This window comes from Pleurodeles waltl, chromosome 6, assembly GCF_031143425.1.
Source record: "Pleurodeles waltl isolate 20211129_DDA chromosome 6, aPleWal1.hap1.20221129, whole genome shotgun sequence".
In the NCBI taxonomy this organism is placed as follows: domain Eukaryota; kingdom Metazoa; phylum Chordata; class Amphibia; order Caudata; family Salamandridae; genus Pleurodeles; species Pleurodeles waltl.
The window spans coordinates 1536073846-1536094643 of NC_090445.1; the positions used below are offsets into that span (position 1 = coordinate 1536073846).

At 45.4% G+C, this 20798-nt stretch overlaps 1 protein-coding gene across 2 annotated transcripts in view; it reads left to right on the forward strand.

The window, feature by feature from the left end:
• Positions 1–20798, forward strand: part of NOC2L (NOC2 like nucleolar associated transcriptional repressor) — a 432367-nt gene that overhangs the window by 93500 nt on the left and 318069 nt on the right. For both annotated transcript variants that reach the window (XM_069241122.1, XM_069241123.1), the window contains exon 10: positions 10364–10552. In XM_069241122.1, the coding sequence (XP_069097223.1) occupies positions 10364–10552 (189 nt within the window). The remainder of the gene's footprint in view (positions 1–10363; positions 10553–20798) is intronic.

Genomic DNA, 20798 nt, shown 5'->3' on the forward strand with positions numbered 1-20798 from the left:
AAGCTCCCTGACTAAGTGTGAGCCACTGGTAACATGCATATCAAGATACTTACCGCTTTCCTACTCTATTTCTAATCTGGTCTGCCAAATGAATGCAGGTTCACCTTTTGCAGTGGGTGCATTACAGACTTGTCCCACTTCACCATTAGACTGGATAATGCGCAGATTGATGAAGTGTCTCCATCATTCTCTGGCCTGACCATCTAGATCATCTTTCAAAAATAACACTTTTTCAGCATATAGAGATACTTGGTGATCTCTCCTCCTCTCCCAGTCCAGGCCCATTTGCACCAGTCTGTTCATGCTGATCCATCTCACTGGGGGTTACATTGCTATGGAAAACAGAAGTGGATACAATGGGCATCCCTGACATGTCTTATTCAGTTGGCATTGGGTCCCAAAGAACTCTTCTATAAAAGTTTGAAGTATCTTAAGATTGTCCCTACATTGGGATCTCTCCAAGACCTCGCATAGATAAATTACACATGCTGTGATAGCCTTTATGGGACTCAGGGGCATGGTCCACATTAAAATGCACTGAAGTGAAAACCTGTTTGAGGGTAAGCAAAAGGAACTCATTTGAAGAGCGATAAGATCTTAGTCCCAGTGTGAGTTGTTTGTTAATGGTACTAAATTAATGTTAAGAATTGTAGTGTGTTCAAAGGTGATTTCTCGCTGTGAAAAATACTGATCGTCTGCAAAGATTTGATGGACCATATTTGAGTGAAAATTGTTTGTCATGATTTTCTCATGGAGGTTAAGGAAGGTGCTCCAGAAGCTAGAGTGAGAACACATTTTCTAGAAATTCACACTATCTTTTTCGGTCATGTGAGAGCAAAGTCTGATATTCTGATCAAAATGTGCAACAACACCAACCTGTCAGTCGATTCCCAGGTGTTCTACTGCAACTTCAAGACAGTGTTCTAATGAACTACAAGAGAGCTAACATTCTGTATTTGACAAAACTGTACCACACCTGAATCCAACGTGATGGGATCAAAGTTGTAAAGACGAAAGCATTTCATACAGAGCATGCTGCTGTGATTGAAGAAATGGGGGGTTCTTTTTTATCATAGAAATTATGGTTAGGGCTCTTGAAACATAAAATCAATATACCTTTACCATGAGTGCTCATGTATCTTCCTGATACTTGTCAGTAAAAAATCCTGACATGCAGAGTGAAACGTGCTTCTGTCACTGCCAGCAGTCTGCCAGTTACCTCTCTGGAGAGCAACTGCAGTTAAACCACAGTTCTAAAGAACAATTGGAGTGCTAACATTTTTATTCAAGGCAAAAGTGAGGCCTTTTGAATGCCATTTTGTTTGACTGGAAGCTGTTGAATTTAAAGCCTTTTCTGGGGAGCAGGCTGAAGTAAATGAGCATGCAAATATGAAAGCAGCGGGCTAAAAAAAGGTAGAGGGAAGGTATAGGTTTTTAGTAATTTGAGTCTTAGCGTATTTTTAAAAGTGCTAAAAAAATTTTTTTAAAAAGGGAAATGTTTGCATAAGTACAGCATCCCCTTTACACTCTGTTTACTCAGCCTACCCATCCTCACTGTCCCTCAACAGCTTTACGAATATTGTTCAAATTACTAGCAAGTACCTTGGTGAGGTCATAAGCAGATAGAGTTAAGTAACTAAATTCTAATTGCTTTATTTCACTGCTTTTTTTTGTTCTAGTCTCATTTTAACACCCAAGTATAAAGTGACTATAACCTTTGCTTTCCCCAGTAAGTGTGTATGTGTACATATGTAAGTGTGTGTGTGTGTGTGTGTGTGTGTGTGTGTGTATATATATATATATATGTATATGATTAGTTGTGATGGCGCCAGCATAGTTATGATTGTCAGAGTTTCCATCGGAAAGGTATATGTTGTTTTCTTTATAATTTTGGTGCCATTTGATGAACCTGCGTGAAAGTTCCCCCAAAAATCCACTTTTCTTTCATTATGGTAAGTATTGTGCCGATTTGCCAAGCAGTTGTCAGGACAGGGGTGGCGTGTCAAAAAAGTGCAATTTTTCTTTTTATTTCTCATAGGATTCTTTGCTGCTTGATACAGAACAAAGGCACTAGTAAATTACACAGAATGTGGCTTGAAAGTAGTGTTTACTCAAGGAAGTGACTTTGCATGGTTGAGTGTAAATCGTTTAGTAGTTTTTCAGAAAGCAACATTTAAACAGATTCACAGGTTGGGCATGAAGAGGTCAAATTTGTAGTTACGGGGGCCGTTAATTTGTAGAACGTCTGCAGATTTGCAAATCCCATCCCATCCTAAAAAATAAATACATCTTATTGGACGAGGGATCATTTTGTTCTATGACTATTTGCGATTCTCAATTCTGTACAGTTGTGATATGCTTGTCATCGCAGAAACATTTTTTCTGACTGCCATTACCCAAACATTCAAGGGATTTGTGAATCATGTTATAAAAAAAAGTATTCAATGCACTACTCCTACTCTTGACTGGTGGCCACGCATGGAGGTTGGCTGTATGCTGGCAGTCTAGGCCTATGGCCCAACCCACCGCTGTGCCTGGCCAAAGACCATAAGCTGCTAATGTTCGCTGCCAAAAGAGGTTTGGTTGCTCAGCCTGGAGACCAGTACCTGCAAACTACCCCTACTATAAATATACCTCCTGTGTACTTTTGAAGGCTGTGGACTGCGTGTGTTAGCCACCCGTGAAGGGTTAGGCGTAGGGCTTGCCTCAATGCGAGGCCCAAGGCCAGCTGCTGCTGTGCATGACTGAAGGCAATGTACACCCGGGGTTGCCTGTCCACAGAGGTGGGGCACAGCTGGGGACAACGACTTGTGTCCATGTGTCAGTCTTGCTGCGCACAATCAAACGCTGTGCGTTGCGCGTGTTGCCCACCCAAGGAGGGTTGGGCAGAGGGCTGGCAAAAGGCTAAACCCTACGCACTGAGATGTTGCCCGCAAAAAGAGGTAGTCGGTGACTTTTATGGCAAGTAATTTTAGCAACAATATTGGAAAGTGCTGTTTAAATCCTGCTTACTGGGAACAGCTAGAGAGGTCTTATAATGACATGTGAATACAGAGTTTAGCTCTTTAGCAAGTTTGGCATTTGGGAAGGCTTTATGACGTTGAATCTAAAAGTTGTATGAGACTTGGTGAGATGAAGGTGTGTTCTTCAAGACTTCAACAGATCTGCTTACTCACTTGCTTTGTTCTTCGTACAAAGGTAGGTTGGATTATATTGCCTCAGTCCTGTCATCCTTCCATGAGGGCCACAAAGGTGCCTTAAAATGGCCTGAGGATGGTTTTGCCCCAGACAGAGCAAGTAAGCAATTCTGTTTAGACATGTTGGACTATGTAAGAATGAATAGGGATGATGAGTGCCTGCTGGGACAGGTGCTCTTAGAACTTGCAGTCGCATATGATATTGTCAACCAAGATATTCTTGTTGGCTGGCTAGGAGCGGTTAAACAGACTAGACCACCAATGGACTAGTGTAGCTTTTAAGTGATCGTATTCCAACTAGCTTCTCTTTCCTGTAATACACTGTTGAGCAGCCCATCACATGTTGTGTTCCTGAGGGCTTGGTGGCTGAGGGAACAGATTTACTCTTTTGGGTTCACCACCATTTTATATGCTGATAACCCCTAGTTGAAGCCTAAATCTGGTCAGAATTCACCAGATGGTATCGATCTGTTACAGTCCTGCTTCACAGCAATCTACAGGTAGATGATAGAGGGTTCCCTCCGTCCGGACTCTGCTTCTTTCTCTGACATCATGGGTCCTGTTCTAGACCCAGTTCCATCTGGCACAGATTAGATGGGGCCTTTGAGCACGATTTGAGCATTTGCCCTCAAGTCCAGAAAGATTAGTTGTTATACTTGCAGTAAAATGTGAAGTAACCCAAAGGCAGAAGTGAAAGTTCGATGGCATCTGTCGCTGTAGATACGCATGTTTTGCAATAGCTCGCCATCTGGTGTTGGGCCGGAGTGTTACAAGTTGTTTTTTTTTCGAAGAAGTCTTTCGAGTCACGGGACCGAGTGACTCCTCCTTTTGTCTCCATTGCGCATGGGCGTCGACTCCATCTTCGATTGTTTTTTTTCCGCCATCGGGTTCGGACGTGTTCCTGTCGCTCCGAGTTTCGGAACGGAGAATTAGCTAATTTCGGAAGATTTTCGTCGGTATTGTTGCGTTCGGGATCGGCGTACTTAGATTCAACACCGCATCGAAGATCGAAGAGCTCCGGTGCCCTTCGGGGTAGTTTTTCGATCCCCCGTCGGGGCCTGGTCGGCCCGACCGCGTGCTGAAGAACGCCGATGGAACGGACCCCGTTCCGTTTCTGCCCCAAATGCCACAATAAATACCCCTATACAGACCAACACTTGGTCTGTAACCTGTGCCTGTCACCTGAGCACAGTGAAGACACCTGTGAGGCCTGTTGTGCGTTCCGGTCCCGAAAGACACTCCGAGACGTCGAGCCAGAAGACTTCAGATGGCGTCCGCGCCGACAGCCCACCGAGAGTTCGAGGAGCAGGAAGAGGAAGGTACCTTCTCGATCCAAGAATCGGACTCCGAAGGATTCGACGATACACAAACCGTGAGTAAGACGTCGAAAACCACACAAAGGAAGATTTACAAGGCCCAGGGGACGCCACTGCCATCAGGCCATGGCTCCACCCATAAATTCGGTGACCGACCGTCGGCACCGAAAAAGGCCCAAACAGTGCCGAGATCGTCCGACTCCGGTCGAGACACCGGCACGCAGCCTTCTCGGGACCGAGAAAGTGCTGGAGACAAGCCTCGACACCGAGATGCCGGTGTGGACACGGCTCGACGCCGAGACAGCGGCACCGAAGAAGATCGACGCCGAGAGGTTTCGGCCCCGAAAAAGAAAAAAGTCACCTCGGAGCCGAAAAAACACGCAGACAGGGTTTCGGTGCCGAAACAAACTGCAAGCGACCCAGCTTCAGGCTCTTATACAGAAGAGCACTCGCTAACCTCCCAAATGCAAAAGCATAGGTTTGAGGAAGAGCTACAATCAACTGATGTGGACCATACGCAAAAGCGTATCTTCATACAGCAGGGGACAGGAAAAATAAGCACCCTTCCCCCCATTAGAAGAAAGAGAAGGTTGGAGTTCCAAACTGAACAGACACCACAACCAAAAGTGGTGAAAAGAGTTACCCCACCACCCTCTCCTCCGCCCGTGATTAACGTCTCACCAGCACGAACTCCATCACACTCCCCAGCTCACACCACCATAAGCCAGGGTGACCAAGATCAAGATGCATGGGACCTATACGACGCCCCAGTGTCAGATAACAGTCCGGAGGCATACCCTACGAAGCCATCTCCACCAGAAGACAGCACCGCGTATTCTCAAGTGGTGGCTAGAGCAGCACAATTTCACAACGTAAGCCTCCACTCAGAACAGGTCGAGGATGATTTTTTATTCAACACACTCTCCTCCACCCACAGCTCATACCAAAGCCTGCCTATGCTCCCTGGTATGCTCCGGCACGCGAAAGAAATCTTTAAGGAGCCGGTCAAAAGTAGGGCAATCACACCAAGGGTGGAAAAAAAGTATAAGGCGCCTCCTACAGACCCGGTTTTCATCACTACACAGCTGCCACCAGACTCTGTCGTTGTAGGAGCAGCTAGGAAAAGGGCCAACTCTCACACATCTGGAGATGCACCACCCCCAGATAAAGAAAGCCGCAAGTTTGATGCAGCTGGTAAAAGAGTCGCAGCACAAGCTGCAAACCAGTGGCGCATCGCGAACTCCCAGGCACTACTTGCGCGCTATGACAGAGCCCACTGGGACGAGATGCAACATCTCATTGAACATCTGCCCAAGGACTTACAAAATAGGGCAAAACAAGTGGTTGAGGAGGGACAGACCATTTCCAACAACCAGATCCGCTCCTCCATGGACGCTGCAGATACAGCTGCACGGACAATTAATACATCTGTAACTATCAGAAGGCATGCATGGCTCCGAACGTCTGGATTTAAACCAGAGATTCAACAAGCAGTTCTCAATATGCCTTTTAATGAAAAAGAACTGTTCGGTCCAGAAGTGGACACAGCGATTGAGAAACTCAAAAAAGATACGGACACTGCCAAAGCCATGGGCGCACTCTACTCCCCGCAGAGCAGAGGGAATTACAGCACATTCCGTAAAACACCCTTTCGAGGGGGGTTTCGGGGTCAGAGCACACAAGCCAGCACCTCACAAGCAACACCGTCCAGTTACCAGGGACAGTATAGAGGAGGTTTTCGGGGACAATATAGAGGAGGGCAATTCCCTAGAAATAGAGGAAGATTTCAGAGCCCCAAAACCCCTACTACTAAACAGTGACTCACATGTCACTCACCCCCTCCACACAACACCAGTGGGGGGAAGAATAAGTCATTATTACAAAGCATGGGAGGAAATCACTACAGACACTTGGGTTCTAGCAATTATCCAACATGGTTATTGCATAGAATTTCTACAATTCCCTCCAAACATACCACCAAAAGCACAAAATTTGACAACACACCATTCCAATCTCCTGGAGATAGAAGTGCAGGCACTATTGCAAAAGAATGCAATCGAATTAGTGCCAAACACACAAATAAACACAGGAGTTTACTCACTGTACTTTCTGATACCAAAGAAGGACAAAACGCTGAGACCAATCCTAGACCTCAGAGTAGTGAACACTTTCATCAAATCAGACCACTTTCACATGGTCACACTACAAGAAGTATTGCCATTGCTAAAACTACACGACTACATGGCAACTTTAGACCTCAAGGATGCTTATTTCCATATACCAATACACCCATCGCACAGGAAATACCTAAGGTTTGTATTCAAGGGAATACATTACCAATTCAAGGTACTGCCTTTCGGATTAACAACCGCACCAAGAGTCTTTACCAAATGTCTAGCGGTAGTCGCTGCACACATAAGAAGGCAGCAAATACATGTGTTCCCATATCTAGACGACTGGCTAATCAAGGCCCATTCGTTAATACAGTGCTCAAATCACACAAATCATATCATACAAACCCTCTTCAAACTAGGGTTCACCGTCAATTTCACAAAATCCAAAATTCTGCCGCGCAAGGTACAACAATACCTGGGAGCCATAATAGACACATCAAAAGGAGTAGCCACTCCAAGTCCACAAAGAATTCGAAATTTCAACACCATCATACAACGCATGTATCCAACACAAAGGATACACGCAAAGATGGTACTACAACTCCTAGGCATGATGTCTTCATGCATAGCCATTGTCCCAAACGCAAGACTGCACATGAGGCCCTTACAACAGTGCCTAGCATCACAATGGTCACAAGCACAGGGTCACCTTCTAGATCTGGTGTTAATAGACCGCCAAACTTACCTCTCGCTTCTGTGGTGGAACAACATAAATTTAAACAAAGGGCGGCCTTTCCAAGACCCAGTGCCACAATACGTAATAACAACAGATGCTTCCATGACAGGGTGGGGAGCACACCTCGATCAACACAGCATACAAGGACAATGGAACGTACATCAAACAACACTGCATATAAATCACCTAGAACTTCTAGCAGTTTTTCAAGCACTAAAAGCTTTCCAACCAATAATAGTTCACAAATACTTCTCGTCAAAACAGACAACATGACAACAATGTATTATCTAAACAAGCAAGGGGGGACGCACTCCACGCAGTTAAGCCTGCTAGCACAAAAGATTTGGCGTTGGGCAAATCACAACCAAATTCGCCTAATAGCACAATTTATAACAGGGATCCAAAATCAACTCGCAGACAATCTCTCTCGAGATCACCAACAAGTCCACGAATGGGAAATTCACCCCCAAATTCTGAACACTTATTTCAAACTCTGGGGAACACCTCAGATAGACTTGTTTGCGACAAGGGAGAACGCAAAATGCCAAAACTTCGCATCCAGATACCCACACAAACAGTCCCAAGGCAATGCCCTATGGATGAACTGGTCAGGGATATTTGCTTACGCTTTTCCTCCTCTCCCTCTCCTTCCTTACCTGGTAAACAAACTCAGTCAAAACAAACTCAAACTCATATTGATAGCACCAACTTGGGCAAGGCAACCCTGGTACACAACGCTGCTAGACCTATCAGTAGTACCCTGCATCAAATTGCCCAACAGGCCAGATCTGTTGACACAGCACAACCAAAAGATCAGACACCCAGATCCAGCATCGCTGAATCTAGCAATCTGGCTCCTGAAATCCTAGAATTCGGGCACTTACAACTTACCCAAGAATGTATGGAAGTCATAAAACAAGCCAGAAGGCCATCCACCAGGCACTGCTATGCAAGTAAATGGAAGAGGTTTGTTTGCTACTGCCATATTAATCAAATACAACCATTACACACAACTCCAGAACATGTAGTGGGTTACTTGCTTCACTTACAAAAATCTAACCTGGCTTTCTCTTCCATTAAAATACACCTTGCAGCAAATTCTGCATACCTGCAGACTACCTATTCAACTTCCCTATATAAGATACCAGTCATTAAAGCATTCATGGAGGACCTTAGGAGAATTATACCACCAAGAACACCACCTGTTCCTTCATGGAACCTAAATGTTGTCCTAACTAGACTTATGGGTCCACCTTTTGAACCCATGCACTCCTGCGACATACAGTTCCTAACCTGGAAGGTGGCATTTCTCATCGCCATTACTTCCCTAAGAAGAGTAAGCGAGATTCAGGCGTTTACAATACAGGAACCTTTTATACAACTACACAAGAATAAGGTCGTCCTAAGGACCAATCCTAAATTTTTGCCAAAGGTTATTTCACCGTTCCATCTAAATCAAACAGTGGAACTTCCAGTGTTCTTTCCACAGCCAGATACCGTAGCTGAAAGGGCACTACATACATTAGATGTCAAAAGAGCATTGATGTATTACATTGACAGAACAAAAAACATCAGAAAGACTAAACAACTATTTATTGCATTTCAAAAACCTCATGCAGGAAACCCAATATCAAAACAAGGTATAGCCAGATGGATAGTTAAATGCATCCAAATCTGCTACCTTAAAGCTAAACGACAGCTGCCCATTACACCAAGGGCACACTCAACCAGAAAGAAAGGTGCTACCATGGCCTTTCTAGGAAACATCCCAATGCGAGAAATATGTAAGGCAGCCACATGGTCTACGTCTCACACATTCACCAAGCACTACTGTGTAGACGTGTTATCCGCACAACAAGCCACAGTAGGTCAAGCCGTATTAAGAACATTATTTCAGACTACTTCCACTCCTACAGGCTGATCCACCGCTTTTGGGGAGATAACTGCTTACTAGTCTATGCAAAACATGCGTATCTACAGCGACAGATGCCATCGAACTGAAAATGTCACTTACCCAGTGTACATCTGTTCGTGGCATCAGTCGCAGTAGATTCGCATGTGCCCACCCGCCTCCCCGGGAGCCTGTAGCAGTTTGGAAGTTACCTTCAATTATTTATATATGTATCATCTCAACCTTAAATAGGTGCATACTTAGTCACTCCATTGCATGGGCACTATTACTACAATTCAACTCCTACCTCACCCTCTGCGGGGGAAAACAATTGAAGATGGAGTCGACGCCCATGCGCAATGGAGACAAAAGGAGGAGTCACTCGGTCCCGTGACTCGAAAGACTTCTTCGAAGAAAAACAACTTGTAACACTCCGGCCCAACACCAGATGGCGAGCTATTGCAAAACATGCGAATCTACTGCGACTGATGCCACGAACAGATGTACACTGGGTAAGTGACATTTTCATTACAGGTTGAGCCTTTAGTCTGTCCTGCCTCAGCTAAGGCAGTGTGGTCCTCCTTTAATTGTTCAAGAGAAACTGTGATTATTCGGAAAGTTCCTTTAGTCGATGGAGCCTGCTGTGGTGGACAGTGCTCTTGGCTTATTGGGCCCAAGACATGGAAAGATCTGCCTTTGCTGATAATTTTGATCTTCCCTGACTTGTCTTATTTTAAGAACACTCTTAACACCTTTTGATTTTCCTAAGTTTCATCCTGATAGTCTTTCTTTATCTTCTTTTCTCCAGTGTGTTCTTCATGCCAAGACACAATTTTTGGCAAAGGCAATGCTTTTACAAGTAGATGAATAAAATCATTTTATATTGCTGGTTGCATTTTAAAGTTCTGTTCCTTGTGTTTGGAGATGGTTGTTTATTCTTGTGGAGGAGGGGGGGAAGGGGTGTTTTGGCATTTAATAATGAGTTGTGTTGTCCAAGCATTTGAAATGAATTGTATGATCAGAGATAGGAGTAATGCCAGCTATTCCCTACCTTTGTGATTTTAATGCAGGTTCCCTTCCCTGAGTTTTCTTGTCATTTTGTTTTACAGAAAATGTATATTTCCTATGTGAAGAACTCCAAATTCACCTCCCCTAATGTTCTGCCAATGATCAACTTCATGCAGCGCAGTCTGACTGAGATGTACGCACTTGACACACAGGTGTCGTACCAGCATGCTTTCATCTATATCCGCCAGCTCGCTATCCATCTGCGCAGTGCCATGACTGTCAAAAAGAAGGTAAGCTGGGGTTCATTGCTAACTTAGCCACATTCAAGTGTGTTGCAGGTCTGGGGCAGAGGAAGACTGATTTGTAGTAGATACATTTGGTTGAATATTGGGGGTTGCCTGGCTACCAGTTTTTTCCCAGTCATGTCTGCCTCTTAAAAGACACTTGGTCTGCCAAGGAAATAAGACTGATCCTACTCTTGGGTATGTCTATATATACTTTCTAAAGTTGCAGAACCGTCACTTCATGGATCAATTGTGCTTGCCCCAAACCCAAACAGTTTTATGTATGTATAGGGTGTGTGTGTGTGTGTGTGTGTATATATATATATATATATATATATATATATAACAAAATTTACAGGGATGTTATAGTTTGGTTCTGAATTTACTTGTGCAAAACCTTAGAAATTCACCAGTTATAGTTAGTTAATAAAAGTAACTATAACTTGTGCCCTAAGATAACTATAGCCCTCTCCATGCACAGTTTTTTCATGAATAATTTTACAACAAATACAATGATATTATCAATGATGTTATAAAAGATGTCATGAGTACTGTAATATCTTGGGTAATTAGCAGCGCATGGGGAAACCACAAGTTACAATTATCTTAGGGCACAAGTTATAGTTACTTGAAATAACTCTAACTGGTGAATTTCTAAGGTTTTGTACAAGTCAATTCCTAACCTAACTGTAACGTCCCTGTAACCTTTGTTTTTTAAGTTAATTTTTAGGTGTTTTCCAAATTTTATTTCCTAACTATAACATCCCTGTAACCTTTAGTTTTTTCCAGTGAATTTCTATGTTTTTTTTTTTTTTAATGTAAAGTAATTTAAATTACTATACGTTAATCCAGCCACCAATGCGCATAGCCTTTGGCTGTACAGGGCAGCTGTTGGCTGCAGAGCCTGTCTCTGCAGCCAACCCCCTAAAACCACCACTGTGTGCAATGGGGTTGGCTGCAGGGCCTTGCCTGCGGCCAGACCCTGCAACTAACCACCCAACCCCCACTCTGCGCATTGGCCACAGGTCATGTAGCCCCCGTCCCCGACCGATTTCGTCCTCCGAGACCCCATCCCCCGGGGCCCAGCTTTCAAATTTATTTTTTGGGGTGGGTGGGGGTGTCACATGGACCCCTCTGCCCTGGCTGATTATGGTCCCTGGACCCAGGGAAATGACCTGAGACAGACATACAATTGAGACCACAGCCTTCAGTGTACCGGTCTGAGACCTTAACCACTAGGCAAAAAGTGACTCCTTAGCATGTGCTGTCCTGATTTAGCTATGACATTGAACCCAAGGATTTTGAGTGGAAAAAGACTTGAATGTTACATCACTAGGAATGTTTAATAGTCAAAACACCGGGAAAATAAACAGACACACTGCCATGAGATACAATTTGAACCTTGAGCCTACTGACAGTCCAAAACCTTCACAATTAGGCCATAAGTGACCCTGTTCTACTATGTCAATATACCATTCTAACAATAAAATTTTGCTAGAGTGATGCTTTGAAGTCATTTCAGAGAGTGACCACTGCAAAAGCAATCTCTCTCTCTCTCTCTCTCTCTCTCTCTCTCTCTCTCTCTCTCTCTCTCATCCCATCCTATTACGGGATGGAAGAGAGGGAGAGAGAATGACTGGACTGCGGTCCTAGCCGGCTCCCCAAGTCCTGTGGGAACCGGCATTGCCCCCACAAGTGAGGTAGCAGCTTTAAATAGCAGAGGAGGGGCGAGTTGGGAAGGCCTTGGGGAGGTGGCGGTTCCCAGGGCTAATAGAAGCCCTAGGATGGGGGGCTCATAAACCCTCTCACTTTTAAAGTCCCCAATGCCCCTCGGACATGGCCCACTTGGGGGCAAAAAAAATAAATCTCGGGAGAATCGGCGGATCCGGATACTCAGGTTTTTCTGACACTTTAAAAAAAAAAAAAACTTGTTAGCTTTAGCGGTGTCCCTGGGCGTCATCTAGACCATGGATAAGGGGCTCAGAGTGTCCCTACCTTGACCCCTTTTCTTTTTTTTTTTTTCCCTATACTTTTTTTGTGGGACTGAATCCGAGTCCCAAGATGGCTGCCAACACTTCCTTCTTGAAGTGCTGGCAGCCAGTCAGATATCAGCACATGTACCGTTGGATCTTTGGAGAATCTGTGTCCCTAGATATCTATATTTTAAAAATTCTAATATCTCCAAAACTATTGAAGGGATTTACACCTAATCACGACAAGCACACTTTCCGGACCACAAGCTAGATTTCTGCCAAACATGGTGTAATTCTGTTCAGTGGTTCGGGCTGCAGTCATATTAAAAAAATTCAAAAAATCTCATTTATGTAGAATGTGGAAAATTGTTAAGGGACCCCCTCCCCCACCTCCTTTTTCTCTGCTCCTGCTTGACGGATCACCCTGAAACTTTCAGGACAACAGGTGAACCAACCAAGGTAAACATTTTGAAACATTGGTGAAGATTCATCAAACAGCATCAAAGTTATTGACAAAACAAAAAAACGCTCCATCTATGGAAAAAAATGGTCCTAACTATATACATATAATTTTTATAGAGCAAACTTAGCCATCGAGATCTATTTTTTGAAAAAGTGACCTTGTCCCAGAGAGCCACATTTTGCACATCGTTGTCCTTATGCGAATAAGTAATTCTTCAGGCTTTTCTCTTGGATTAATGCATTATGGCTTGTGCAAGGTGCATCAGTCACTGATTACTTGGCCTTTTGGTACAGTTGTGGAATCAATTTGAGTTATGTTCTCCTCACTGTCTTTAGCTTCTAGCCAGACTGTGTGCATTACCTGTTAGTTTCTAGTATTTAGGAGTTTGGCGGTGTAAGGAAATGCCTCCTTGGCATGGTTACCCCCTGACTTTTTGCCTTTGATGATGCTATGTTTTGATTTGAAAGTGTGCTGAGGCCTGCTAACCAGGCCCCAGCACCAGTGTTCTTTCCCTAAACCTGTACTTTTGTATCCACAATTGGCACACCCTGGCATCCAGATAAGTCCCTTGTAAATGGTACCCCTGGTACCAAGGGCCCTGATGCCAAGGAAGGTCTCTAAGGGCTGCAGCATGTCTTATGCCACCCTGGAGACCCCTCACTCAGCACAGACACACTGCTTGCCAGCTTGTGTGTGCTGGTGAGAACAAAACGAGTAAGTCGACATGGCACTCCCCTCAGGGTGCCATGCCAGCCTCTCACTGCCTATGCAGGTGTAGATAAGTCACCCCTCTAGTAGGCCTTACAGCCCTAAGGCAGGGTGCACTACACCATAGGTGAGGGCACCAGTGCATGAGCACTGTGCCCCTACAGTGTCTAAGCAAAACCTTAGACATTGTAAGTGCAGGGTAGCCATAAGAGTATATGGTCTGGGAGTCTGTTTTACACGAACTCCACAGCACCATAATGGCTACACTGAAAACTGGGAAGTTTGGTATCAAACTTCTCAGCACAATAAATGCACACTGATGCCAGTGTACATGTTATTGTGAAATACACCCCAGAGGGCACCTTAGAGGTGCCCCCTGAAACCTTAACCGACTATCTGTGTAGGCTGACTGGTTCCAGCAGCCTGCCACAACCGAGACATGTTGCTGGCCCCATGGGGAGAGTGCCTTTGTCACTCTGAGGCCAGTAACAAAGCCTGCACTGGGTGGAGATGCTAACACCTCCCCAGGCAGGAGCTGTCACACCTGGCGGTGAGCCTCAAAGGCTCACCCCTTTGTGCCAGCACCGCAGGACACTCCAGCTAGTGGAGTTGCCCGCCCCCTCCGGCCACGGCCCCCACTTTTGGCGGCAAGTCCGGAGAAAATAATGAGAATAACAAGGAGGAGTCACTGGCCAGTCAGGACAGCCCCTAAGGTGTCCTAAGCTGAAGTGACTCTAACTTTTAGAAATCCTCCATCTTGCAGATGGAGGATTCCCCAATAGGATTAGGGATGTGACCCCCTCCCCTTGGGAGGAGGCACAAAGAGGGTGTACCCACCCTCAGGGCTAGTAGCCATTGGCTACTAACCCCCCAGACCTAAAAACGCCCTTAAATTCAGTATTTAAGGGCTTCCCTGAACCTAAGAATTTAGATTCCTGAAACTACGAGAAGAAGAGGACTGCTGAGCTGAAAAACCCCTGCAGAAGAAGAACAGAAGACACCAACTGCTTCGGCCCCAGTCTTACAGGCCTGTCTCCTGCCTTCCAAAGAAACCTGCTCCAGCGACGCTTTCCAAAGGACCAGCGACCTCTGAATCCTCAGAGGACTGCCCTGCTTCAAGAAAGACAAGAAACTCCCGAGGACAGCGGCACTGCTCCAAAAGAACTGCAACTTTGTTTCAAAGGAGCAGATTTAAAGACCCCTGCAAGAAGCGTGAGACTTGCAACACTGCACCCGGCGACCCCGACTCGACTGGTGGAGAACCAACACCTCAGGGAGGACCCTCCGGCGACTCCGAGTCCGTGAGTAACCAAAGTTGTCCCCCCTGAGCCCCCACAGCGACGCCTGCAGAGGGAATCCCGAGGCTCCCCCTGACCGCGACTGCCTGAACCTAAAGTCCCGACGGCTGGAAAAGACCCTGCACCCGCAGCCCCCAGCACCTGAAGGAACGGAACTTCTGTGCAGGAGTGACCCCCAGGAGGCCCTCTCCCTTGCCCAGGTGGTGGCTTCCCCGAGGAGCCCCCCCTCTTGCCTGCCTGCACCGCTGAAGAGACCCCTTGGTCTCCCATTGAAATCTACAGAGAACCCGACGCTTGTTTGCACACTGCACCCGGCCGCCCCCGCGCTGCTGAGGGTGTACTTTTTGTGCTGACTTGTGTCCCCCCCGGTGCCCTACAAAACCCCCCTGGTCTGCCCTCCGAAGACGCGGGTACTTACCTGCTGGCAGACTGGAACCGGGGCACCCCCTTCTCTCCATTGAAGCCTATGTGTTTTGGGCACCTCTTTGACCTCTGCACCTGACCGCCCCTGAGCTGCTGGTGTGGTAACTTTGGGGTTGCTCTGAACCCCCAACGGTGGGCTACCTTGGACCAAAAACTGAAACCTGTAAGTGACTTACTTACCTGTGAAACCTAACAATACTTTACCTCCCCCAGGAACTGTGAAAATTGCACTGAGTGTCCACTTTTAAAACAGCTTATTGTGTTTTATGTAAAAAGTATATATGCTACTGTAATTATTCAAAGTTCCTAAAGTACTTACCTGCAATACCTTTCAAATGAGATATTACATGTAGAATTTGAACCTGTGGTTCTTAAAATAAACTAAGAAAATATATTTTTCTATAACAAAACCTATTGGCTGGATTTGTCTCTGAGTGTGTGTTCCTCATTTATTGCCTGTGTGTATGTACAACAAATGCTTAACACTACTCCTTGGATAAGCCTACTGCTCGACCACACTACCACAAAATAGAGCATTAGTATTATCTCTTTTTGCCACTATCTTACCTCTAAGGGGAACCCTTGGACTCTGTGCATACTATTCCTTACTTTGAAATAGTGCATACAGAGCCAACTTCCTACAATTAGTATTATCTCTTTTTGCCACTATCTTACCTCTAAGGGGAACCCTTGGACTCTGTGCATACTATTCCTTACTTTGAAATAGTGCATACAGAGCCAACTTCCTACAGGCGGCATCTTGTGACCTTTCACGTAATCCATATTTGTGTAATTGTAACAGTGGCACACCTTTAGTGAAAGTAGCTGAAATCTGATAAACTAAGGTTTCTGGAGATCTGTGGAGGAGATGCGAAGTTTAATTTCCATTCAGGCTTTTACAGCAAATTTGCTTTCAACTGTTTTACACCAAAGTTGGCACAAAAATAAAACTTCACTCAGAAAGCATATTTTTGTTACTTCAGTGTACATCCTCTTGCAGAGTTTTTGAGATATTAATATTTGAAAAATGTGGTGGGTGGCTTTCACAGAGTTACACTAATAACTTTGCACCCCTTTGACGATTCTCCACAAAACTTTCCAGACCTATTCCTTTTTCTAAATTGGTAGATGATGGAAAGTTTTGCGGTGAATGGTCAAGGGGGCGCAAAGAAAAAGTGGAGGGGTGGGCAAAAAACATTATAGCAGCAATGCATTTTTCCATAGACTTTGTACTTGCTGGTAGTGGCCAAACGGCCAGGCGGATTTCAATTAAACTTGGCAGGATTGTAAATTATGGTGTGTAGGTTATCTTTTTTGGTATTATAAGTAAGTAGTTTAAGTATTTATAAAGTTAAGAGGTATTTAGGCGTAGTGATATACGTGAGCCCTGTACTCAACATTTTCACTAAACTACTGTAGTACGTGGCAATAAGTCATATTGTGATTGTATAATGACTGCCTTTACAAAAGGTTAAGGCAGCCATTTTGTCTGTTACATTTTGGCTGTGTTCTGGGTTAGGGGCTTAAATCTAGGTAAGTATCAGATTTTTTGTTTATCTCTGCCTATTACCACTTTAGCAAAGTGATAATAGGTAGGGACAAATCTTTATAGGTTTCTATATATTTAAAAAAAAAAAAAACATTACCAAGTCCCGCTGTACTACCTAGGCAGTACTGCTGTACTTTAAGAAAAATAAATAAGTATGATTAAAAACTTGGAAAAAACACTAATAAACTATATGTTCGATGGCATCTGTCGCTGTAGATACACATGGTCTGCATAGCTCGCCATCTGGTGTTGGGTCGGAGTGTTACAAGTTGTTTTTCTTCGAAGAAGTGTTTTCGAGTCACTGGACCGAGTGGCTCCTCCTTCTGTGCTCATTGCGCATGGGCGTCGACTCCATCTTCGATTGTTTTCTTTCCGCCATCGGGTTCGGACGTGTTCCTGTCGCTCCGAGTTTCGGAACGGAAAGATAGCTGAAAACGGAAGATTTTCGACGGTATCGTTGCGATCCGGTTCGAGATAAACACATACGACAACGCATTGAACATCGAAGCGCTTCGGTGCCCTTCGGGGTAGATTTCGGCACACCGTCGGGGCCTAGTCGGCCCGACCGCGTGGAGAACAACGCCGATGGAACGGACCCCGTTTCGATTCTGCCCTGAATGCCACAACAAATATCCTTATACGGACCAACACTCGGTCTGTAACCTGTGCCTGTCACCCGAGCACAGCGAAGAATCCTGTGAGGCCTGTCGGGCGTTCCGGTCCCGAAAAACTCTGCGCGACCGTCGAGCGCGAAGACTGCAGATGGTGTCCACGCCAAAAGAGCATCGACAGTTCGAGACAGAAGAGGAACAGGAGGAATCCTTTTCCATCCAGGATTCAGACTCCGACGAACTCGACCATACAAAAACAGTGAGTAAGACGTCAAGATCAGAAATTAAAAAAGGCAAAAAGGCCCAGGGGACGCCACTGCCAACCGGCCATGGCTCAACCCAAATTCACGGTGACCAACAATCTGCACCGAAAAAGGCCCATTCAGTGTCGAGATCGTCCGACTCCGGTCGAGACACCGGCACGCAGCCTCCTCGGGACCGAGAGAGTGCTAAAGAGAAGCATCGACACCGAGAGTTCGGTGTCGACACGGATCGACGCCGAGACAGTGGCGCCGAAGATCATAGAGGCCAAGATTTTTCGGCACAAAAGAAGAGGAAGGTTACCTCGGAGCCGAAAAAACAAACAAAAGGGTTTTCAGAGCCGAAAAAAGCACCAACAGACCCAGTTTCAGGCTCCTATACTGAAGAACTTTCTATGTCTTCACAAATGAAAAGACACAGATTCGAACAGGAACTGCAATCCACTGAAGTGGATCACACGCAGAAGCGTATCTTTATTCAGCAGGGGACAGGGAAGATCAGTACCCTTCCACCTGTCAAAAGAAAGAGAACACTTCAGTTTGTAGCACGAGAGGCTCCTCAGCAACAAACAGCAAAGACGGTAACACCTCCTCCCTCGCCTCCACCTGTAACTCCGGCTTCACCAACTTACACCCCGTCACATTCGCCAGCTCACACCGCCATGAGCCACGACGACCAAGATCAAGACGCGTGGGACTTGTACGATGCACCAGTGTCTGATAATAGCCCAGACACATACCCAACTAGGTCATCACCACCTGAGGACAGCACAGCCTATTCACAAGTGGTGGCTAGAGCAGCTCAGTTCCATAATGTGGAACTACACTCTGAACAAGTAGAGGATGACTTTTTATTTAACACCCTCTCCTCCACCCACAGCTCCTACCAAAGCCTGCCTATGCTCCCAGGCATACTTCGCCATGCAAAGGAGATCTTCAAAGAGCCAGTCAAAAGCAGGGCAGTAACGCCTAGAGTGGACAAAAAGTATAAGGCGCCTCCTACGGACCCTGTATTCATCACCTCTCAGCTGCCACCAGATTCTGTGGTGGTAGGGGCTGCCAGAAAACGGGCAAATTCACACACTTCTGGGGATGCACCTCCCCCAGATAAAGAAAGCAGAAAGTTTGATGCAGCCGGGAAGAGGGTCGCTGTCCAGGCAGCAAACCAGTGGCGCATCGCAAACTCACAAGCGCTGCTAGCGCGATACGACAGAGCCCACTGGGATGAGATGCAGCATCTCATTGAACATCTCCCAAAAGATCTACAAAAAAAGAGCAAAACAGGTTGTTGAAGAGGGTCAAAACATTTCCAACAATCAAATACGCTCCTCTATGGATGCAGCAGACACAGCCGCAAGGACCATTAATACGTCGGTTACCATCCGTAGGCACGCATGGCTCAGAACGTCTGGATTCAAGCCGGAAATTCAGCAGGCAGTACTTAACATGCCAGTAAACGAAAAAATGCTGTTCGGTCCGGAGGTCGACACAGCCATAGAAAAGCTCAAAAAGGACACTGACACTGCCAAGGCCATGGGCGCACTCTACTCCCCGCAGAGCAGAGGATCTTATACCACCTTCCGCAAAACACCTTTTAGAGGAAGGTTTCGGGGTCAGGCCACACAAGCCAGTACCTCACAGTCCGCACCGTCCACCTACCAGGGACAGTACAGGGGAGGCTTTCGGGGCCAGTATAGAGGAGGGCAATTCCCTAGGAATAGAGGAAGATTTCAAAGCCCCAAAACCACTACCAACAAGCAGTGACTCACACGTCACTCACCCCCCCCACACAACACCAGTGGGGGGAAGGATAGGTCAATATTACGAAGCATGGGAGGAAATAACTACAGACACATGGGTCCTAGCAATTATCCAACATGGTTATTGCATAGAATTCCTGCAATTCCCTCCAGACATACCACCAAAATCACAAAATTTATCAAAACACCATTCACAGCTTCTAGAGATAGAAGTTCAAGCACTACTGCAAAAAAATGCAATAGAATTAGTACCAAGCACACAAATAAACACAGGAGTTTATTCACTGTACTTCTTGATACCAAAAAAGGACAAAACACTGAGACCAATTCTGGACCTCAGAGTAGTAAACACATTCATCAAATCAGACCACTTTCACATGGTCACACTACAAGAAGTGTTACCATTGCTCAAAAAACACAACTACATGACAACCCTAGACCTCAAAGACGCATATTTCCCTATACCAATACATCAATCACACAGAAAATATCTAAGGTTTGTATTCAAAGGAATACATTACCAATTCAAAGTATTGCCTTTCGGTTTAACAACCGCTCCAAGGGTATTCACAAAATGCCTAGCAGTAGTCGCTGCACACATCAGAAGGCAGCAAATACATGTATTCCCGTATCTAGACGACTGGCTAATCAAAACCAGTTCGCTCACACAATGCTCAAACCACACAAATCAAGTCATACAAACCCTCTACAAACTAGGGTTCACCGTCAACTTTGCAAAATCCAACATTCAGCCAAGCAAAGTACAGCAATATCTAGGAGCCATAATAGACACGACAAAAGGAGTAGCAACGCCAACTCCACAAAGAATTCCCAATTTCAACAGAGTCATTCAACACATGTCTCCAAATCAAACAATACAAGCAAGAACAATACTACAGCTCCTAGGCATGATGTCCTCATGCATAGCCATTGTCCCAAACGCAAGACTGCACATGAGGCCCTTACAACAATGCCTAGCCTCACAGTGGTCTCAAGCACAGGGTCACCTTCTAGATCTGGTGTTAATAGACCGCCAAACTTACCTCTCGCTTCTATGGTGGAACAGTATAAATTTAAACAAAGGGCGGCCTTTCCAAGACCCAGTGCCACAGTACGTAATAACAACAGATGCTTCCATGACCGGGTGGGGAGCACATCTCAAACACCATAAGAGGACAATGGAACATACATCAAACAAAACTGCATA